The sequence below is a fragment of the Heterodontus francisci genome, chromosome 2 (assembly GCF_036365525.1).
Source record: "Heterodontus francisci isolate sHetFra1 chromosome 2, sHetFra1.hap1, whole genome shotgun sequence".
In the NCBI taxonomy this organism is placed as follows: domain Eukaryota; kingdom Metazoa; phylum Chordata; class Chondrichthyes; order Heterodontiformes; family Heterodontidae; genus Heterodontus; species Heterodontus francisci.
Window position 1 is genome coordinate 92,840,217 of NC_090372.1, and position 21,353 is coordinate 92,861,569.

The 21,353-nt window shown below is 40.3% G+C and overlaps 1 protein-coding gene across 4 annotated transcripts in view; it reads left to right on the forward strand.

The window, feature by feature from the left end:
- The window catches only part of igf2bp3 (insulin-like growth factor 2 mRNA binding protein 3), a 195,778-nt gene that overhangs the window by 120,909 nt on the left and 53,516 nt on the right, over positions 1-21,353 (forward strand). For all 4 annotated transcript variants that reach the window (XM_068008850.1, XM_068008851.1, XM_068008853.1 and 1 more), the window contains exons 6-10: positions 2,988-3,278; positions 8,795-8,929; positions 9,730-9,852; positions 9,943-10,078; positions 16,869-16,979. In XM_068008850.1, the coding sequence (XP_067864951.1) occupies positions 2,988-3,278; positions 8,795-8,929; positions 9,730-9,852; positions 9,943-10,078; positions 16,869-16,979 (796 nt within the window). The remainder of the gene's footprint in view (positions 1-2,987; positions 3,279-8,794; positions 8,930-9,729; positions 9,853-9,942; positions 10,079-16,868; positions 16,980-21,353) is intronic.

Consider the following 21,353-nt stretch of genomic DNA (forward strand, 5'->3'; position numbering starts at 1 on the left):
TCCTTCAATTTGTCCAAACTCACTTGCAGTGTTTCATTCCCCTCCTTGTCCCAACAGGCATCATTGTGCCATTTGCACAGTAAGTTGGATGATGTACAATATAATGCTTTATACAGGAGAGTTATAATTTGTAGCATGGGATTGCATACTTTACTGTTAAGGGACAGCTGTTGAGTCTGCCCTTTTTTTAAAATTGCCATGTCTAACAAACATGTCTAATATGCTAAGTTAATAAGTTATTTCTTCAGGTGATGCAAGTTTGAAGATTACTGCTTGCACATTTCTGGCTCCAGGCCAGAAGAATTTTTTTGTTCATTCTTGCAATGTCAGCATCACTGGCAAGGCCAGCATTTATCGCCCTTGAGAAGATGGTGGTGAGCCACCGTGAACCGCTGCAGTCCATGTGAACACAATGCTGTTCGGAAGTGAGTTCTAGAATTTTGACCCAATGTAGAATCATAGTCCTTTTATTCCCCCCCACCCTCCAAGTGCTTGTATATAGTTTGGCAATCTGCCTTGTGATGCAGTGGATGCTAGATTTACACATATTGGCAGATAACACTTTCCAAATCTCTTCTGATGTGTTTGCCACAATTTTAACTGGAAGCCCATCAACATATTGATCACAGTGTGAAGATGTTCCTGAACTCAATCAAATTTTCCCTTTTAATGTGGATGGTGATTATTTTTAAATGTTCATGTATTAATTAAAACTGCGTTAGCAGTGACACTAAATGACAGGAATATTCTGTACCTGGACTGACTGTTACAAGGACTTGAAGTATTCCATGCAAAACCACTTGGCTAATAAAATCATTTGTCTGGCATCCTGTGTATAGTGTAAATATCAGATAATTAGGTTATAACTATCAGGAAAGAAATACCAAATAGGCTGTGGCTCTATTTCTCGAGAGAGGGCTGAGGGATCTAGAGAGATCTTCAGAATTATGAAAGGTTTGATAGGGTCGACATAGAGAAAATATTTCCGCTTGTAATCAAAAACCAACAATCATAAACATTAAATAGTCACCAATAAATCCAATAAGGAATTATAGAGGAACCTCTTTATCCAGTGTATTTAGAATGTGGAACTTGCTACCACATGGAGTAGTTGAGGGGAATGGCATAGATGTAGTTAAGGTGAAGCTTGATAAGTATACAGAGAAAGGGTTAGATGAAGTAAGTTGGGAGGAGACTCATGTGGGCCATGAATACCAGCATAGACAGGTTGGGTGGAATGGCCTAGTTCTGTGCTGTAAATTGTATGCACCTTTATATTGCTGTGATGAGGAAAACTGTAGGGATTTTTTTTCTAGATCGATGAGCTATATTGAATTGAATAGACTTCATTAGTATTTCTAGCTCGTTACCTGTCTGGTAAAAAAATGGTTATTGGTGAGGTGTACTCTCCAATTAGGTTTTAAAAATATGCTTTGGGAACTTGGGAGTGGGGGGGTGGAATGGTTTGTAGTGTCCTTTTGCTTCTGTGATTTAGATTCAAAATCAGATTGGACTGATAAAAGGTTGATTCCTCGTTTTCTTTTCAATGATTGGATAATCTCAATCTACCTTCTAATGGAGACAATCAACACCTACAAATTGACACTAAAATTTGTCATATCTGTGCCATAAGGATGATTGGTGTGGGAAGAGGGAAAATTTACATTGGTACAGTAGGGGGTGCTCCTAAGTTGGGCTAAGGCACTTTTTTGGCCAGTATTAGTAGTTCTATTCTGTAACTGACACTATGCATGAATTCATGTGCTTAATGCTGACACTTGGTGATCATTTCCATTCCAGCAGATGTAGAGCAGAAAAATGTACCCCTAAAGTATAGTAAGGGAGGAAGCAAATTTTAAAACTGAAAACGTGGAAACAATCAGCAGGTCAAGCAGCATCTGACAAGTTAACCTTTCAGATGTGGAACCTTCATCAGAACTAGATGATACAACTGAACAGTATTTAAAAAGCAACAGAACAAGGATATTGGGGGGAAAAAACACATGCACAAGCAGGAAAATTAATAGACTGATCTATAAAATGTTTGTGTTGTGAATTAGTAGAAACATGAGACAATGGGAAACAGAGAAATTCAAGAAATACCAGACAGTGTGTTAATAGTTAAAGGGGCTGAAGTTAAGGGCAGTATGAAAACATGGTAAAGTTGAGCAAACTGTAATAGCCCTGGAGCCTGGCAGACAAACCAAGGTCAATGCCAAGGGGTGCAGACCACCTTTGCCAGAATGTTGATCTGATGGGGTGTCCGAACTCAAAGGAAGGATATAACCTTAGAGGGAGTGCAGTGTAGATTTATAGAATAATACCTAGACTCTAAGGGTTAAGCTACAAGTAATGCTTAAACAAACCAGAGTTGTATTCCCTGGAATGTAGAAGGTTAAGAGGTGATTTGATCAAAGTTTTCAAGGTATTAAGGAGAACAGATAGGTTCTCCGAATCTACCCTGTTTGCACTAGTTGGGGAGTTTCTGACTGGGGGGCATAGTTGTAAAATTAGAGCCAGACCTTTCAGGAGTGAAATCGGGAAACGCTTCTTCATACAAAGGGTTGTAGAAGTTTAGAACTATCCTGCAAATTATAGCTTTTAAAACTGAGATTGATTTTTGTTATCCAAAGGTAATGAGGGATACGCATGATTTCATTGAGTGGTGGAACACGCTGTTGGGGTTAAACGGCTTACTCTTGTGTTCCAAAAGACAATTGCATTATGACGTGGTCGAACTTCATTTTTGATAAATGGTCTGAACTCTTCCCAATATTGAGTAACTGCCTTGTTTTCAATATTTTCTGATTTCCAGCATATTTTGTTTTTGAATATCCAATTACTAATGTAATACTGTTAAAGGGGGCTAAGGGGGTGTTGTTTTTATTAGGTTGTAGTCTCAATTTCAATAAAACCCTTTTTAATTTATAAAAGGGAAAGTGCATGTATATTTAATATGTGCTAATCATAGCTACTTTCTTTAATAGGGCAATTGAAAAACTTAATGGTTATATGTTGGAGAATTGTTCACTAAAAGTAACCTACATCCCTGATGAGATGGCTGGTCAACAGAGTTCACAACAACCACCTTCACAAATAAGACGTGGTTTTGGACAACGTGGCCCACCTCAGCAAGGGTCTCCTAATGGTACAGTTAGACCAAAACAGCAACAGTCTGATGTTCCTTTGCGAATCATGGTTCCAACTCAGTTTGTAGGTGCCATCATTGGGAAGGAAGGAGCCACAATCCGGAATATCACAAAACAAACACAGTCAAAGTAGGTATTCCACTTGCAGCTTTTTAAGTGAAGACCGTTAACATTTGTTGTTCATTATTTTAAGATTGTAAGGTGGAGTTTTGCTTGGGTAAAACTGGGCAAGGTGGGGGGGGGGTGGCGCTGCAGAATAAATGATCCTAAAGATTTAGATCCAGTGAGCCATGATTACTTTAAGGTCAAACCACAGATTGGCTACAAGTACAAATTTTGACATTTTCTGGATTTTCTTAAACTTGTGGGAATGAGGAGGTTGGCAGGGAAAAGAATTTGAGAATTATGATCCTTGAGGTGACATAAGCATGAAGAAGGGTTTCAGGTAACTGCATGCAGGAGTTGAAGCTAAGCTGCAGGTTGAACAAGTAGTGTTGATGTGAACACTATTTCAAGAAGGTATAGACATATAGTGACACAGTAATCTTCTAATTCACTACCTGGGATTGACCTTTAACCTTTAAGGGAGTAATGAGCATTTTTATAAAATCACTATAACATTGACATTCTACAATATAATTCATTAAATATTTGTTTATGGTGTAGCAATGTTGGAATCTGAACAAGAAGTCTCAATTTTGCCTTGATTGAAAAATATGTCCTGCTTCCATCTCCCGTTTATGTTTAGTGTCCTTCAAACTTCCCATGTTACACTTTATTTTGTGATTGAGAGCAGACCTGTTCCCATGCTTTTGCAATTGGCACTTGAGACAGAAGCAAAAATGGGCAATATCCAGGGAGGTTGGGGGTGTGAATGAGAGAAAAAGTCCTCCTCCTATCCCTTGTAAGCTCCTTACATTATGGCAGTGATCAAAGGTTGTGCATTCTAATGGTTATATTTCTAACTTGTAAAACTGTTTTGAGCTTGCATATCCTGTTGCTGTTTCTGAACTAACTTTCTTACTGGTACATCCATGCATCAGTAATCTGGAAACATTGGGCAAGTTGGCCTGTTATTTTTTTCTGCACTAGGTCAAAATCCAGTCATGTTGAGGATTCCTTTTTTTATTATTCCATAGGATGAGCATTGCTGGCAAAGCCAGCATTTGTTCCCATCTCTAATTGCTCGAGAAGGTCACCACCTTCTCGCCGTCTCCTTGAACCGCTGCAGTCCATCTAGTGCAAGTACGCCTACCATGCTGTTAGGAAAGGAGTTCTAGGTTTTTGACCCAGCGACAGTGAAGGAACAGCGATATAGTTCCATGTCAGGATGGTGTGTGGCTTGGAGGGGAACTTGCAGGTGACAGCATTCCCCTGTGTCTGCTGCCCTCGTCCTTCTCAGTAGCAGAGGTTGTAGGTTTGTAAGTTGTGGCGAAGGAGCCTTGGTGAGTTGCTGCAGTGCATCTTGTAGATGGTACACACTGCTGCCACTGTGCCCCAGTGGTGGAGGGAGTGAATGTTTAAAGATGGGGTGCCAATCAAGCGACTGTTTTGTCTTGGATGGTGTTAAGATTCTTGAGTGTTGGCGCTGCACTCATCCAGGCAAGTGGAGTGTATTCCATCACACTCCTGACTTCTATCTTGTAGCTGGTGGACTGACTTTGAGGAGTTGGGAGGTGTTACTCACTACAGAATTCCTAGACTGACTGCTCTTGTAGCCACAGTTTTTATCTGGCTGGTCCAGTTAAGTTTCTCGTCAGTTGTAACCCCCAGGCTGTTGGTGGAGGATTCCACGATACAAAAATATGCTTGTGAATGTGAATGGGGAGATGGTTAGATTCTCTTGTTGAAGATGGTCATTACCTGGCACTTGTGTAGTGTGAATGTTACTTGCCACTTATCAGCCAAGCCTGAATATTGTCCAGATCTTGCTGCACGGACTACTTGAGTATCTGATGATTGTATGATCTGTACCATTTGCAACTCCACAGTGAACATCCCCACTTCTGACCTTATGGAGGGAGGGTCATAAAAGAAGCAGCTGAAGATGGTTGATCCTAGGACATTACCATGATGTAATCCTGCAGTGACATTCTGGGGCTAAGATGATTGGTCTGTGACAACCACAATCCTCATGCTTTGATTTGGGTTATGGCTCCAAGCAGTGGAGAGTTTTCCCCCAATTCTCACTGATTTCAATTTTGCTAGATATTTTAACACAAAAATGACTTTGAAGTTGAGTAATTGTATCTCATTTGATGTTTTGTAGGACCTTGCTGTCTGTCAAGCTACATAATAGTCAAAATGCCTCTTGAAAAAATGAAGTAACTTGAATGGTTGTGACGTACTTTGGAACATTCTGGGTTAGTTAGTTTTATTTGCTGCTGAGCTTCCTCTCTCAATCTCAAGGTCAGTAAGGAGAAATACACATAACTTCAAGAATATTTGATGCCACACTCTGTCAAATGATTCCTTGATGTCAAGTGCAGTCACATTCACCTCGCCTCTCGAATTCAGCTCTTTTGTCCATACTTGGGCTAAGGTTATAATGAGGTCAGGACCTGAGTGGCCCCAGCGGAACCTAAAGTGAGCATCAGTGAGCAGGTTATTGCTGTGTAAGTGCCGATTGATAGTGCTGTCGATGACATCTTCCATGCAGTAATTGGCCAGATTGGAGTTGTGCTTTTTCAGCAAAGTTGTGTTGTGCCTGTGAACTCCAAGGATTACTCCCTCCAAAGAGAAGGAGGAAAAAACTCTAAATTGGTGCATGACATCTTTAAGTAAAACTAAATGGCAAATACAAAAATATGCTTGAAGTTACTTGTATTTCTCCTTACTGACCCTTGAGATTTGGAGAGGAAGCTCAGCAGCAAATAAAAGAACAAACTAACAAACCCAGAATGTTCCAAAATACTTCATAACCATTCAAGTTACTTTATTTTTTAAAGAGGTGTTTTGACTGTTATGTAGCTTGACAAACAGCAAGGTCCTACATGCATCAAATGAGATATAACTACTCATAACTTTGAAGCCATTTTTGTGTTGAAATATTTGATTTGTCCAATGTAAACAAACTTGGGAATTTATTATGCATAAAATATTTCAGACAATTTGAATTAAGCATGAAATATAAATGGCCAGTTGAATTTTTAGATGTCTGAAATTAATATTTGCCACTACACAGTGAGAAGTCACTGCAGCTCTTCACATAGTGGCACAGGATCTTTTATCACCTGAACAAGCAGATATGACCTCAGTTTAAAGTTTCATCTGAAAGATGGCAACCCAAACAATACAGCACTCCCTCAGTAATGCACTGGAGTGCCAGTATAGATTTTCTGCTCTAGTCTGATTCAAAAGCAGGGCCAAACTGATGCTAATGAAGTAGAAATCATTGTTGTTGCAAGAAGTATATAATAGTGAATGTATCTTGCATCGCTCACCAATAAATTGGAGGAAGTCTGATTTGAATGTGTCTGTCTGTCTTTTATTTCAGTCTGTAGATTGATGTCTGTGATATGTTCTGTCGATTTTGCTGATGTCTGTTTTTCCTTCCTTGTTTAATGCATTTCTTTGAGATTATCTGTCACTCTATCTCCCTTCATTCTTGATGTATGGCAGCCATTGGAATTTCCTCTGATGTCTTACTAGCCCAGATTTTGCATTTGTAGTGATGGCGAAACTGTCGGCGTTCACCTTCATTACTCTGAAACTGACAGCAACTTTTGGCATTCACACTTGTGCAATTAAATGCTGAAATCCAGGATTTGCCATCAGAGGTTCCCTGCTCCTCCACAGGATGCCCTGTTGATGTCCCCGCAGATGGAAATCTTGATTTGACATGAATCTCTACTTTTTACATTGTTGGGACTTAATTGTAACCATAAAGGGCAGGTTTGGGCCTGGTGGGAGTTAAAATCTGAAAAATCTGCTTCCCAACCCAAACACACCTCCAATATCCATTTCTGACTTTTAACTCAGGCCAGAAGTGAGTTTGAACTTTTGATATAACAAGGTTGCGGGCTTCATTGGCATTCAGATTTCCAACTTTAACTGCTGTGGGCCTGGTTTCCCAAGCGTCAGGAAACCTGGCAGCTGCATTGAGGTGAGAACTTTGTGGATTCAGGACTTGAGTGCCTTCACACCTGCTTGCTTGAGAAGCCTCCATGATTGGCACTCAGACGTGACTCTTCCTTGAGGCCTTCGTATTCTGATTTTCCTCCATCCCTACCCAAGTCTCCTATCTTTTAAAAACAACCTAGAAGTTGCACCCTTTTGAATGAAGTGTAAATAGATTTTTATTGGTGTACTAAGTCATAGGGCTGGATTTTACCTTGGGCGGACAGGAATTCACCACTGACTTTTACGTCGGTGGCGAACCTGTTTCTGCCTAGCCCGGGGATCGGTCCCGCATTTTACGGGTCCCCGGGCTTTAATTGTCCCGAGGCAGGACTTCCACCCACTTGAGGAAGGAGGTCCTGCCTCAGTGAACTGCCGGCCAATCAGCGGGCTGGCAGCTCTTCGTCCCAGCAGTGCCACCGGGAGCGGTGGCCACTGCTGGGACTGCAGCCCAGCCAACCAGATGGAGCCAGGACTCCAGGTAAGTTGGGCACGGCTCACCAGGGAGATCAGTCCCTGATAAAGCTGGAGTGGTTGTTTGGGGGGAGGGGGGCGTCTTGGGTCTCGGCCCTGTGCCCGACTGCCATGGCCCCCCATGGCCAATTAAGGGTCTTGATTTGGCCTCGGGCAAGCGGGCAGTCCCCCCCCCCCCCCCCCCCCCAACACCATAAAGTTGACCGGAGGCGGAAGCGGGGCATGTAGGCCTCCCGGAGCCTCCCGCTCAATTTTACACTGCCACCATCTGACCCGCTGGGGCGGCATAAAATTCAGCCCATAATTGCTGTGGAACAACCTCTCTAGTCCTGAAAGATTCACTTTATATTTGAGGGATGATAAATTTCTCCATTATGAAATTGTATAAATTTTTAATTTTTGTTTTCAAGTTTAATTTTTAAGCTATTACCTTAATTCATGTATATGTCCCAGCCTTTATTTCACTCTCTGTATTAAAAAGAGGGATAATCAGTGTTTCTATTTCCTGTTTTGTCTGCGAGAACATAATGAAGAGATGGGTTAAGTGGATGACATTTAGTTAATGGGTCCCTGGTCATTGGCCACAGCAGAAGGACTTTTCCTGCAGTTCGATAAACTTATCTGCTGCTCATCCACTTACTTAAGTGCTTTCTCTTTTCATTTACCTTCTGTCTGAGTGATGGAGGGTATTCTGTTCTTTAAAGCTGTAGATATTAACCTTATTGAGTTGAGCTCACCTCCAAACCCAAGTCCATAGGGATGGCAAATTTCCAGGCCAATGACCCAAACATACAATCTTAGTTGTATCCAGTAACCGATTAAGGGGCCGTTGCACAGACTGGGGAAACTGAGAAGATCTTTGAATGGAAAAGGGGAAAGAAAATATAAAATTCAATTTTTTTGGCCAACATTTTGTTCGCATTCTTTCTAGGAACAGTTTTTGTTGTTGAACATTTTACTCCTGACATTTGTACTTGCCATTCAACTTTCATAAATAGCTGCTAGATATTTAATGCTCTTTAGTAATATGAATATTGTATCTTTGTGTTTAGGATCGACATTCATCGTAAGGATAACGCAGGTGCTGCTGAGAAGCCAATAAGTATTCATTCAACACCAGAGGGGTGTTCAGCTGCTTGCAAGATGATTATGGAGATCATGCAGAAGGAAGCTCTGGATACAAAATTGTATGTACATTGTATAACTTTTTGCATTTAGATCCTTAATATGAACTATTTAGTTTGCACCTGCAAAACAGGCAGGTTTTTAAAAATTGCCATAATTAATCATTTTAAAGCAACAGACACACGGGGAAACGATACCACTCTGCACCTCATTAGGTCCCTCTGAAAATTAATATCTCAACAGCCCACTACCAAACATATATAATTTTTCTTTAAATTATATTTCTGCTTCACTGTAGTCCATTCCAAAAATTCATCACCACCACCCTCTGCCCAAAGCAGTTAAATCTAAGCCTTGCACCTTCTCTCTTCTAAGTTCAAGACCATATCTCCTGTTTCTAGAATTTGTGAAAATCTCAAGATATTTGGGGGTTAATTAATTTATTCCTTAAATGTACAATACTGGAATCTTTTCTACCCCAGAGATTTCAACCTGCTCTTGTAGCTCAGAAGCCTTAAACAAGGTATCAGTTGCCTTTCTCTTTACCACCAGCTTCCTTCCTGCAATCTTTATAGTCTGCTAATTCTAAAGCCAATTATGACGCCTTTTTTCTGTAGAGTCGGCTAACTCAGCATGGAACCTGGGACCCTCCTGGTCTATATGACACAGTATACACCACGCTGCATTTATCCGATGAGCCACAAAGGCAGCTGTAATAATGTATCATGTTTATAAATGCCTCAATCCAAATAACTATAGGTTGGTATTGGCTTGAAGACTATCTAAGAGTGGCAGGTGCTTTTGATCTTACAATTTTTTCAGATGGTGATTAGTTTATTAAATCTCATTTACGCAATTGCAGCACAGAAGACATACCTTTAAAGATTTTAGCACACAACAACTTTGTTGGACGACTCATTGGGAAAGAAGGAAGAAATCTGAAAAAAATTGAGCAAGATACAGACACCAAAATCACAATTTCTCCGTAAGTTTTGGAACTCTGGATTTCAGTTTTCTGTGCATTTGAATTGATGACTTCTTGACCAATCTTCAAATGTTTATGTTGGTTCTGCAGCTTGCAAGACTTGACGCTTTATAATCCAGAAAGGACCATTACAATAAAAAGCAGTATCGAAGCATGTTCCAAAGCTGAAGAAGAAATTATGAAGAAAATTAGGGAATCTTATGATAATGATATGGCTGCTATGAATGTAAGTAATTAGCATGTGTTTACTGTTCATTGGTGTTTCCAATCAAGGGTCATATTACCTTTTGGGAAACTTAAACTATTTTCTTTCAGTAGTTCCAGCAAATGGAACTTGTCCTTCGTTCCAAAAGCTGCCTCTTTTTTGATCTCTGCAAGGATTAATAATTTCACAAGTTGCAGTAATTTGTTGATTTGAATTTCTTGTAATCTTGTGTTGTATTACCTACCTCATTCCACATTGTCAGATATCAAACTGATCAAATTTTATAGACTAAAATAACATCTTTACAATGCTACCGAAGTGTGGCTGTGATTAGCATCCATTTAATAATGTTTTTGGTACAAATATATACTTTATTAAAATTTGTGAAAGAGCATTGTAGAACGATACAGATGTCACAGTTCACAATGCAATACAGAAAAATTAGAACAACATGACCCCCTAGGGTGCCTCTCTCACTTCACATTAAATGTTTTCTAATGCATACAGCTGAGGAGTTTTACATTTATTTCAGCCCCCTGGTGTGCAATGGCAAGAGGGCTCTAAACTCTGGCCTTTCCCCATTGACCCTTGGTTGTGGTTGCACCAAGGTTACGATGATAGATTACCCTGGTATGTCTTCTTTATAGAAAGCAGAACAAATCAAAATTGGCCAGTTGCCATCACATCAGCCTCTTTCTAATAATCTAATAAAGTGATGGGGGTCAACAATGGTGCCATCAAGTGACAATTATCTATGAATAACTTATTGGTGCTCAGTTCAGGTTCCAGCAGAACCACTTGGCTGCAGACCTCACCACAGTTTTGATCCAGGTGAATGCCAGCAGAGAGAGGCAATATGGTAGAAAGCATGTACAAAAGCAGTCATAAACCTGAGGTCATTGTGAAATCTGCCAAATGGTTGGAATCATACCTAACACAAGATGACTGTGATTGTAAGATACCAATTATCATAGCCCCAGGGCATTGCAGCTAGAGTTTTTCAGGGTAGCATCCTTGGCTCAATTTTCTTCAGTCACTATATTAATGACCTTCCTTCTATCATATGGTCAGAAGTAGGGCTGTTTATTGACAATTTGTATTCAGCTGCATTAATAACTCCTACAATAATGAAACTTTGCATACCAGACTATAGCAGGACCTGGACAACATCCCAACTTGGATAAGTGACCAATAACATTTGTATTGCATAAATGTCAGATAATATCTAGTTATTGAGGACCAGCAACCTTGCCCTGACCTCCTGACCCCCTGCTTTAAATTGGCATAAACTGCATCATTATAAGGAATTCGTGAATCAAGCTGAACACGGATCTTCAAACAGTCCCACCTCTGACATGATGGATGGACGGGAGATCATTGACACAGCTGAAGATGCTGGTACATGTGACAGTTTTTTAGATCAATATGTTGAGAAACCGACTAGAGAACAGGCTATCCTAGATTGGGTATTGTGCAATGAGAGAGGATTAATTAACAATCTTGTGTGGGGTCCCTTGGGGAAGAGTGACCATAACATGTTAGAATTCTTCATTAAGATGCAGAGTGAAGAAGTTGAATCAGAAACTAGGGTCCTGAATCTAAATAAAGGAAACGATGAAGATATGAGGCACAAGTTGGCTATGGTAGATTGGGGGACTTTACTAAAAGGGTTGACTGTGGATAGGCAATGGATAATATTTAAAGAACGTGTGCATGAATTACAACAATTATTCATTTTTGGTGCAAAAATAAAACCGGAAAGGTGGCTCAACCGTGGCTTACAAAAGAAATTAAGGATAGTGTTAGATCCAAAGAGGAGGCATATAAAATTGCCAGAAAAAGCAGCAAACCTGAGGATTGGGAGTAGTTTAAAATTCAGCAAAGGAGGACCAAGGTTAATCAGGGGAAAATAGAGTATGAGTGTAAACTTGCGGGGAACATAAAAACTGACTGTAAAAGCTTCTATAAATATGTGAAGAGAAATGTCGTAGTCAGAAACGGGAGAACTTATAATGGGGAACAAATAAATGACAGAACAATTAAACACATACTTTGGTTATGATTTCACAAAGGAGAGCACAATTAACCTCCCAGAAATATTAGGGAACCAAGGGTCTAATGAGGGAGGAATTGAAGGAAATCAGTATTAGTAAAAAAAAAAAATTGCTAGGGTAATTAATGGGGTTAAAGGCTGACAAATCCCCAGGGCCTGATAATCTACGTCCCAGAGTACTAAAGAAAGTGGCCCTGGAAATAGTGGATGCTTTGGTGGTCATCTTCCAAAATTCTATAATCTGTAGGAACTGCTCCAGAGTCTAGAGGGTGGCAAATGTAACCCCACTATTTTTTTCTTTTAAAAAGGGAGAAAAACAGGGAATTACAGACCAGTTAGCCTTGCATCACTATTGGGGAAAATGCGAGAGTCTATGATAAAGGATGTGATAGCAGAACACCTGGAAAGCATAAACAGGATTGGACAAAGTCAGCATAGGTTTACGAAAGGGAAATCATGCTTAACAAATCTATTGGAGTTTTTTGAGGATGTAACTAGTAGAATAGATAAGGGAGAACCAGTGGATGTGGTGTATTTGGATTTTCAGAAGGCTTTTGATAAGGTCCCAGATAAGAGGTTACTGTGCAGAATTAAAGCACAAGGGATTGGGGGTGATATACTGGCATAGATTGAGAATTGGTTGACAGACAGGAAAGAGAGAGTAGGAATAAACGGATCTTTTTCCGGGTGGCAGGCAGTGACTCGTGGGGTACATGGGCCCCAGCTATTCACAATATATGTTCATGACTTGGGTGAAGAAACTAAATGTAACTTTTCCAGAGGACACAAAGCTGGGGGGGAATGTGAGCTGTGAGGAGGATGCAAAGAGGCTCCAATGTGATTTGGACAAGTTGGGTGTGTGTGCAAATGCATAGCAGATGCAGTATAAGATGGATAAATGTGAGGTTATCTACTTTGGTTGTAAAAGCAGAAAGGCAGATTATTATCTGAATGGTGGTAGATTGGGAAAGGGGGAGGTGCAACAAGACCTGGGTGTCCTCGTATACCAGTTGCTGAAAGCAAGCATTCAGGTGCAGCAAGCAATTAGGAAGGCGAATGGTAGGTTGGCCTTCATTGCAAGAGGATTTGAGTACAGGAGCAAGGATGTCTTATTGCAGTACAGGGCCTTGGTAAGACCACTTCTCGAGTATTGTGTGCAGTTTTGGTCTCCTTATCGGAGGAAGGATGTTCTTGCCTTGGAGGGAATGCAAAAAAGATTTACTAGGCTGATTCCTGGGATGGCCAACTAGGCCTACATTCACTAGAGTTTAGAAGAATGAGAGGGGATCTCATAAAACCCTATAAAATTCTAACGAGACTAGACAGGCTAAATGCAGGGAGGATGTTCCTGATGGCTGGAGAGTCCAGAACCAGGTGTCACAGTCTCAGGATACGGGGTATGCCAGTTAGAACCGAGATGAGAAATTTCTTCATTCAGAGGGCAATGAACTTGTGGAATTCTCTACCGCAGTGGAGGCCGTCATTAAATATATTCAAGAAGGAGATAAATATATTAATGCCAAAGGGATCAAGGGATATGGGGAGAAAGCGGGAACAGGGTACTGAATTAGATGATCAGCCATGATCTTTTTTTAATAGCGAGCAGGGCTGAATGGCCTACTGCTCCTATTTTCTATGGGCTGAAGACCCTCTTCTGAGAATACCGTGAGGTTCCAAACATCACGTACATTGGATATGCCTCTGGACACTGGAAAGTTTCCTTTGACCCATATTAACCTTTGATTTAGTTTAGTTTAGAGTTACAGCACTGAAACAGGCCCTTCGGCCCACCGAGTCTGCCGACCAACAACCACCCATTTATACTAATCCTACACTAATTCCATATTCCTACCACATCCCCACCTGTCCTTATATTTCCCTACCACCTACCTATACTAGGGGCAATTTATAATGGCCAATTAACCTATCAACCAGCAAGTCTTTGGCATGTGGGAGGAAACCGGAGCACCCGGAGGAAACCCACGCAGACACAGGGAGAACTTGCAAACTCCACACAGGCAGTACCCAGAATTGAACCCGGGTCGCTGGAGCTGTGAGGCTGCGGTGCTAACCACTGCGCCACTGTGCCGCAATGTGCTTTGGCTATGTTGGTGCCATTCTTAGTCTGATGCCGATGAAGGAAGTTACTTCCACCTCTCTATTATTCAGTGTTTGTGTTCATATCTGGATTAAGATTGTGACTAGATCCAGAGCTGAATGGTTCTGGCAGATGTTGAACTGAGCATTGATGAGTAGAATAGGTATTTGAGTGATAAAATCGTGTGTTCAAGGAGAAATGCCATTGCTGTGGAATCAGTGAATTTTCCACTTTCACTGTCTGGATTTGACATTGAGATGGGTGAACTGAGCCTTCCATGTTCCCCCATTAAACATAGTATCCAGAGCTCCCCCTACTTCACTAGTATGGCATTATTTTCAATATTGCTACTCCACCTCCTTTCACATCCTTTCAATTTCTGAAGATTTCTATAGTCTAGTACATTTAATTCTCAATCATGCCCAGCTAATAGCCAAGTGTCTCTCATGGCTACTGCAACATATCCTCCAAGCTGAATTTGTGCTTTTTTTTCATCCCCCGTCTCTTTCCTCCTGCTATTCCTTACCCTAAGCCAAAAATGTATTCTATTTTCAGTTCAGAATTTTTCCCTTTTTCAATGCCAGCACCATTTGGCTGTGCAGAAGTCTATCAGCTATTGTTAATATGGGCCCAATTGGCCAACGATAGTGGTGTTTTTTTTTAGGGCAGAAAGAGTGCTGTTGAGTTTGCCTTTACTTTTAGATAGACCACTTCATTTTACCATCCTGACTGTCCTGGTGAGTTAAAACTCTCTAGTTTTTCTTTTTGGAGAGTCTATGACTGTATTAAATTTAAGTTGAGTAAATGTGTTGCTGATCCAGTAACCGTTTTTATATTGAGGAAGTCACTACATCTTCAAAATCTAGATTTAACAACACATTTTATGATTGTGCTGCTATTTGTGGGCCTGACGTTTGTGCTGATAATTATCCAGTGAAGCCAGAACAGGACATTTTAACCTCGAGTACTGCAGTGTATCCAGTCTAAATAGACAAAATAAAGTTTTCCAAACGCAATAGGCATTCCATAGCACAAAAGTGACAATTCAGTACTAATGAAATAATTTCTGTAAAGTCATCGATCTTGTGGTGTGGGAAATGGAGATATCCTGTTGTAGCTTATTGACATCCTATGACTGGGAGAGCAAGATTTGAAGTGTAGGTCATTCGTTATCTGTCCTTGGTACTTGGAAGAGATGGTGCAAAGTGGGTAGTTAACTGAAGGAAGAAATCCTTGAGGATTTGCACTAATTTGTTGGTGATATGTAAATGAATGTTACTGCAAATACTAACTGTTTCAGGGATCTTCTGCCCTAACTTATGAAAGACTGAACCAGGTATCCAAAGGAAAACAGTGCTCCCATTGCAGAAAATATTCCTTATGAATGCACAGTAACAGAACACTTGTTGGAAGGTTAAAAATCATGAGATGCACAAATGCAGAATTCTGAAGACACTGGATTCTCGATGCATGGCCTGATCGGTTCTAGGTAGGCTTGATGATTGTCAGGCACCTGCCAAGAATGATGAAAATTTATTTTGCCACATGAACGTTGATTTTAAACAGTTGTTGGTGAAGAAAGAACTTGCTTTAAAAAAAAAATTGGAGTCTTTGGCTGGAGAGAGACATTAGCACATCGACAGACAGTACTTCAAAAGGACAAAGGAACTATTCCCTGCTCCAATTTAATCCACACTGGACTTTTGATAACCTGGGATGCTTCAATGTCTGGTAAACTACTAAGATGGCTGAGTACGCAAACACACATGGTCAGGCTAGTTCAGTCACATGACTGACTGACGGAGTTTTTTGAATTTGAGCTTCCAACAGGGAATTTGAAATCAGAAAGCTGTTTTCTCCTGGACTGAGAACTTCTCTGTCCTGCCTGCTCTCATCTCGCTCTCACCAGCTTTGGAAACCATTGAAGATGCATGAACCGCAAGAGAGAAAAGTCTCCTACAGTGAACAAGGTTTAAGAGGAATACTGGGCCCCAACGAAAAGCAAGATCTACTTGCAAAAGGACAACAGTGAGCTCGAAGCACAGTAAACAAGCAACTCTACCGATATTACCTCAAACTTCATTTTATTTTATTCTTCTCTTTTCTGTCCCTATTTGCATGTATGTATCGTGTGCTCATGCTAGCATGGGTGCGTCATATATCTGTAGGTGTTAACCGTATTAGAGTTTAAGGTTTAATAAATTTCACCTTTAAACCTAAGAAAGCCTCTTTATGCTCATTTCTTTGCCTTTTAATTAGAAAGTGGTGAACAAGGATTCACAAAAGGGGGAGCTCAAAACAGTGTGTTTAAAATTAAACCCTGTTACAATAAGACCAGGTGAAGACAGTAAAAGACCCCTAGAAACTTTTCTCACCTGGTCGTAGCATGATGTTGGCGCCCATTAACCTCAATGCAAAAATAGAAAATGCTAGCGCCTTCAGACATTTTACTATGTTAAACATACTATATAAGTGCAAGTTATACTCATTGACAGCAACAATCGGAAAAATTTGTTCCATCTTTAACACAAAAAGCTTTGTGTTTTAAGGAAAGCTAGTTTCTTGACCACTTTTAATGTGTTTAATTGGTGTTTAAAATTGAATAATTTGACAATTTTGTTAGTCAAAACATTTTATGCTGTAACATTTTATTTTTGCAGCTTCAAGCACATTTAATCCCTGGCCTAAACCTGAAAGCCCTCGGCTTATTTCCTCAATCTGCACCTGTACTGCCACCACCTTCTGTACCTCCTGCTTATACTCCATTTGGGGTAAGTGAACTCAATGATGCCTGATATTTTAAACCATGAGTATTGTTTATCTAGGCGATTGCTTAATGTTTGAAACAGTAAAAACTGTTTTCAGATGTAATTGAGTTTTTACGGCTTACTTGGACAGTTCTGGTGATTTGTGCCCTTATTTTTGCTTTTGTGATATAGTACTAGCTCTATTGCTGTAAGATTTTCATTTCAAGAAGGTAAGTTTACCCTACAGTATTTTTTTTTTTTAAAAAGAGACCAATTTTAAAGAATTATCGTCAGTTTAATGCCTGTAATGTTCAGAGCTGGTATGCTGTTACGTTGAGAATGATTTAGTCATTATTCACAGTCAATTAAAGGCCAGCTACCCGACGGGACCCGACTACGTGTGTCAGGTTTGGGTAGGGTCAGGTTGCATTTCCGGGTCTGGCATTCGGGGCCAGGTTGGACATGCTCTATCACAGGTAAGTGGTTCCAATGTTAATTTAATTTTTGGACTAGAAAAGTGGTTTTGTTATTTTAAGCTTGTGCAGATCAGCAACAATGTGAAAAACGGATGGTAAGTTAATTGATGGTCGGGTCGGGCGCAGGAGAAAATGGAAGGGCTCGGGTCGGGTTTTTTTTTCCGCAGACCCGAGCAGGCCTTTACTGTCAATCCCTTCACTGCTAGTGTCACTTCTCATTGTTGTTTTGTGGAGTGTTTTTGCCAGGTGGCTTTTAAGGAATATATAAAAAAAAATAGTTTCAGATGTAACAGTAAATGTCGACATGGGTCTGTTGGGCTGAATGGCCTAATTCTGTGCTGTTAATACCTTGGCTCAATTATAAAGTTTTACATTCATTTGAATGGTGCGGAACAACCTAAGTCACGGTTTACTTCATCTGAATTGAAAAACAGAATGCACCATTAAAATGTCTTGGTATTTGTGCATGGAGCTTTTAAATGGAAGTGCACTTCATGTGCTTTTGTGTGATGCCATTCAACCCAGAAAATTAGTAACGCGGCGCAGTGGTTAGTACTGCAGCCTCACAGCTCCAGCGACCCGGGTTCAATTCTGGGTACTGCCTGTGTGGAATTTGCAAGTTCTCCCTGTGTCTGCGTGGGTTTTCTCTGGGTGCTCTGGTTTCCTCCCACATGCCAAAGACTTGCAGGTTGGTAGGTAAATTGGCCATTGTAAATTGCCCCTAGTATAGGTAGGTGGTAGGGAAATATAGGGACAGGTGGGGATGTGGTAGGAATATGGGATTAGTGTAGGATTAGTATAAATGGGTGGTTGTTGGTCGGCACAGACTCGGTGGGCCGAAGGGCCTGTTTCAGGGCTGTATCTCTAAACTAAACTCAAAATCTGCAGTTGATTGGGACATTTTCTGCCTAGTATGCTAAATAGATAGGCTGATACATGTGTTTGACTTGAGTATTCATTCTCCTTTTCAATGACGAGATGAGTCATAAATGTCAAATATTTTATAGGAATTGAAGTAACCTGAAGAGTGCATTTCTGGTTAGCTCAAGGTACATAAAAGGTTTATGAGACTTGTATACATTTTACATGTACAGGCGAAAGCACATTTTTATGTTCCATTTCCAGTGAATCATATATGGAGAAATAGAAACTGGTGAAAGACCTGTTAATCTTTTTAATGTACACTTGACTCCATTATTTTCCAATATCCTATGAATATTGTTTGGAAGCAAATATTTGTTCACTGATATTAAAGCTTATGGTTTTGCTTGCTGCTATTGAGTACGGATAGATACTTGTGTTTACGTGGCACCTTTTATCAGGTCAATTACTTTTGAAGTTCGTTGACTTTCATTGGCAAAGATGGCTGCCTTATTTGCCTATAACTTCCTACTAACAGCAATGGGATGAATGGGCAGCTAATCTGCATTTTGAGGATCTCAGCCAGGACATCTTGAATGACCGAATTGAGGATAAGGAGGAATAGGAACACATTTTTGGAATAAAGTTTAGTCTATGGGTGGGGGCACAGAGGGGAGTAATTGCTAAAGATGATTTCAGCTTTACCATGAAGAATTTTGATATGAAAAGAAAAACAAGTTGATCTTTAAAGCAGCCTTCCAAGACAACCACCTTAACAGAGAAGTGGACTGTTTGTCAGATAACTGGTCTTTGATGATCTGCAATTTCCTCCAGTTAGACATTGCAAAGAATGGTGATCAAGAGCAAGAATACAGAGTGATGTTTCTTTCCCCAACATGATAGTGCTGGGGCCAATTGCAACCCGACTGCTGTGTGGCTGAATGTAGCTAACAAACTTGGGGAAATTGGTCCTGGACCCTCCCTCAGTTATTTTAATTTGTGAAAAATGCAGTCATTTTGTATTTGTTTAAAATATTTTGAACTTCAGAAATTTCAGTTGCTGGGGAAATAAATGTCAAAAAGCATTTTCATTTAATTGTATTGTAAGGTAAAAGTTAATGTAGAAAATTTTACTTAGAAATATTTAAATATCAGTTTATAATGGGTTGACTGGAAATTGTAATTACAGGAAGTAAATTTTGAAGCTGTAACTTCAGTAAAATACTAGGTTGTCTCCCATGTGTTGCGCACAAGGATGAGTGAATTATGTGTAATCTTAAGGTGATGGATGGCAGGAGATCATTGAACCATCGTGCATGGATGCATTATAGTCTCCCTTATGTTCTGTCACTTTTATGTTTCCAAGTTAAATTCAAAACTTGCAGCTATTTGGGAAGCAGAGAAGTTGAGTTCGTTAGAGCATAGATTTTCTCCAATGCAGGGTGAGGAGCTGGGAGATGCAATATTGGACTGATGTACTCTCCTGCAATTGGTTGTCCCGTAATTGCAGTGTGACAGGTTCACATAGCCTATTTCTACTATATATTATGACCGAGGAGTGCACTGTCTTTCTGTAGTTCCACTTCTCCATGGGTCACAACATATATTTAAATGTTTACCAAGTTACCGAAATGGCCAATTATATACTATATTTTTATTTCAGAATAAAATCCAGCAACCAGGTTTCTTTAATAAACAACAATTATTAATTTATTATAAAACCAGACTTATCCAGTAAAGATGCCAAGCATTGACACACCGATTTGAAATATGAAAGTTCCCTTCTAACTTACTCCAATACACACAAGAAGAAAATAAAGTTTCCTCTGCAGAGATCTCTTTTTACAGAAAAGGTAACAAAAATATTTTGGCCAAATACTACTACTTGAAGGAAAAGGAGAGGATATGGAATAATATAAGTTCCTTTATTCTGGCATCCCAGATATGCATGTATGGCTGTCACTGGGATCTTTCTGGAGCAGTTCTCTTCAGGCAACTTTGAGGTTTAGTCTGGCAGGCTTTCCAGGAGAAATGCCGCATCGGGGTTTCAACTATCACACATAGGATTCTTGGGGTTCTCAGAGGTGGAGAAAGAATGAACTGGTGTCTTCTTTCTTAAGCTGACCCCCAACTGATTCAAAAACAATATCCAAAACAAAACCAACTCTTGGCCACCATAAATCTTAACATGTCACTTCTATGTAAACAACTCCCCCCTGGTCACCAAGGCTCTTGCTGTTTAATTAGCTGAAGACATGTGAATTCCAGTAAGTGTGTTTTTCAACCAAGTCCCAAAGTCCTTCCAGTGACCTTGTTTTTTTAATTAAAAGTCCAACATCTATGGAATCTCTTCAGTCCTCCAAATGAATCCATTTCCACAATTCAGAAATGAGTCCTCAAAAAAAAAATATTTAAAAATGGAATCACTTTCATAACACCTCCATCCTTGGAAGAATGAAACACTATTTTAAATACATTTCATTTAAAAAGGGTGGAGGGGGGGAAAACACATTTACACACACACTCTCATTCACATTTTACCTGTGACTAATACAGTACTGCCTTGTACCATCTTTCTACTTACAGCTCAAAGCAAAGTTAAATTCTAGACAAATCATCGGCAAAGCATCACCTCCTGTTTCCCCAATGCCTGTCCACCATGTACAAGGTGCCAGTCAGGAGTGTGATGGAATACTCTCCAATTCCATGGATGGGTGCAGCTCGAACAAGAAGTTCGAGACCATCCAGGAGGACAGAACAGCCTGCTTGATTGGCACCCCATCCAGTCCCTTCAACATTCACTCCCTCCCCCACCGACTCACAGTTGCAGCCGTGCGGGCCATCTACAAGATGCACTGCAGCAACTCACCAAGGCTCCTTCAACAGCACCTTCCAAACTCATGACCTCTACCACCTAGAAGGACAAGGCCAGCAGATGCATGGGAACACACCACCTGCAAGTTCCCCTCCAAGACACACACCATCCTGACTTGGAAGAATATTGCCATTCCTTCACTGTTGCTGGGTCAAGATCCTAGAAATCCCTTCCTAACAGCACTGT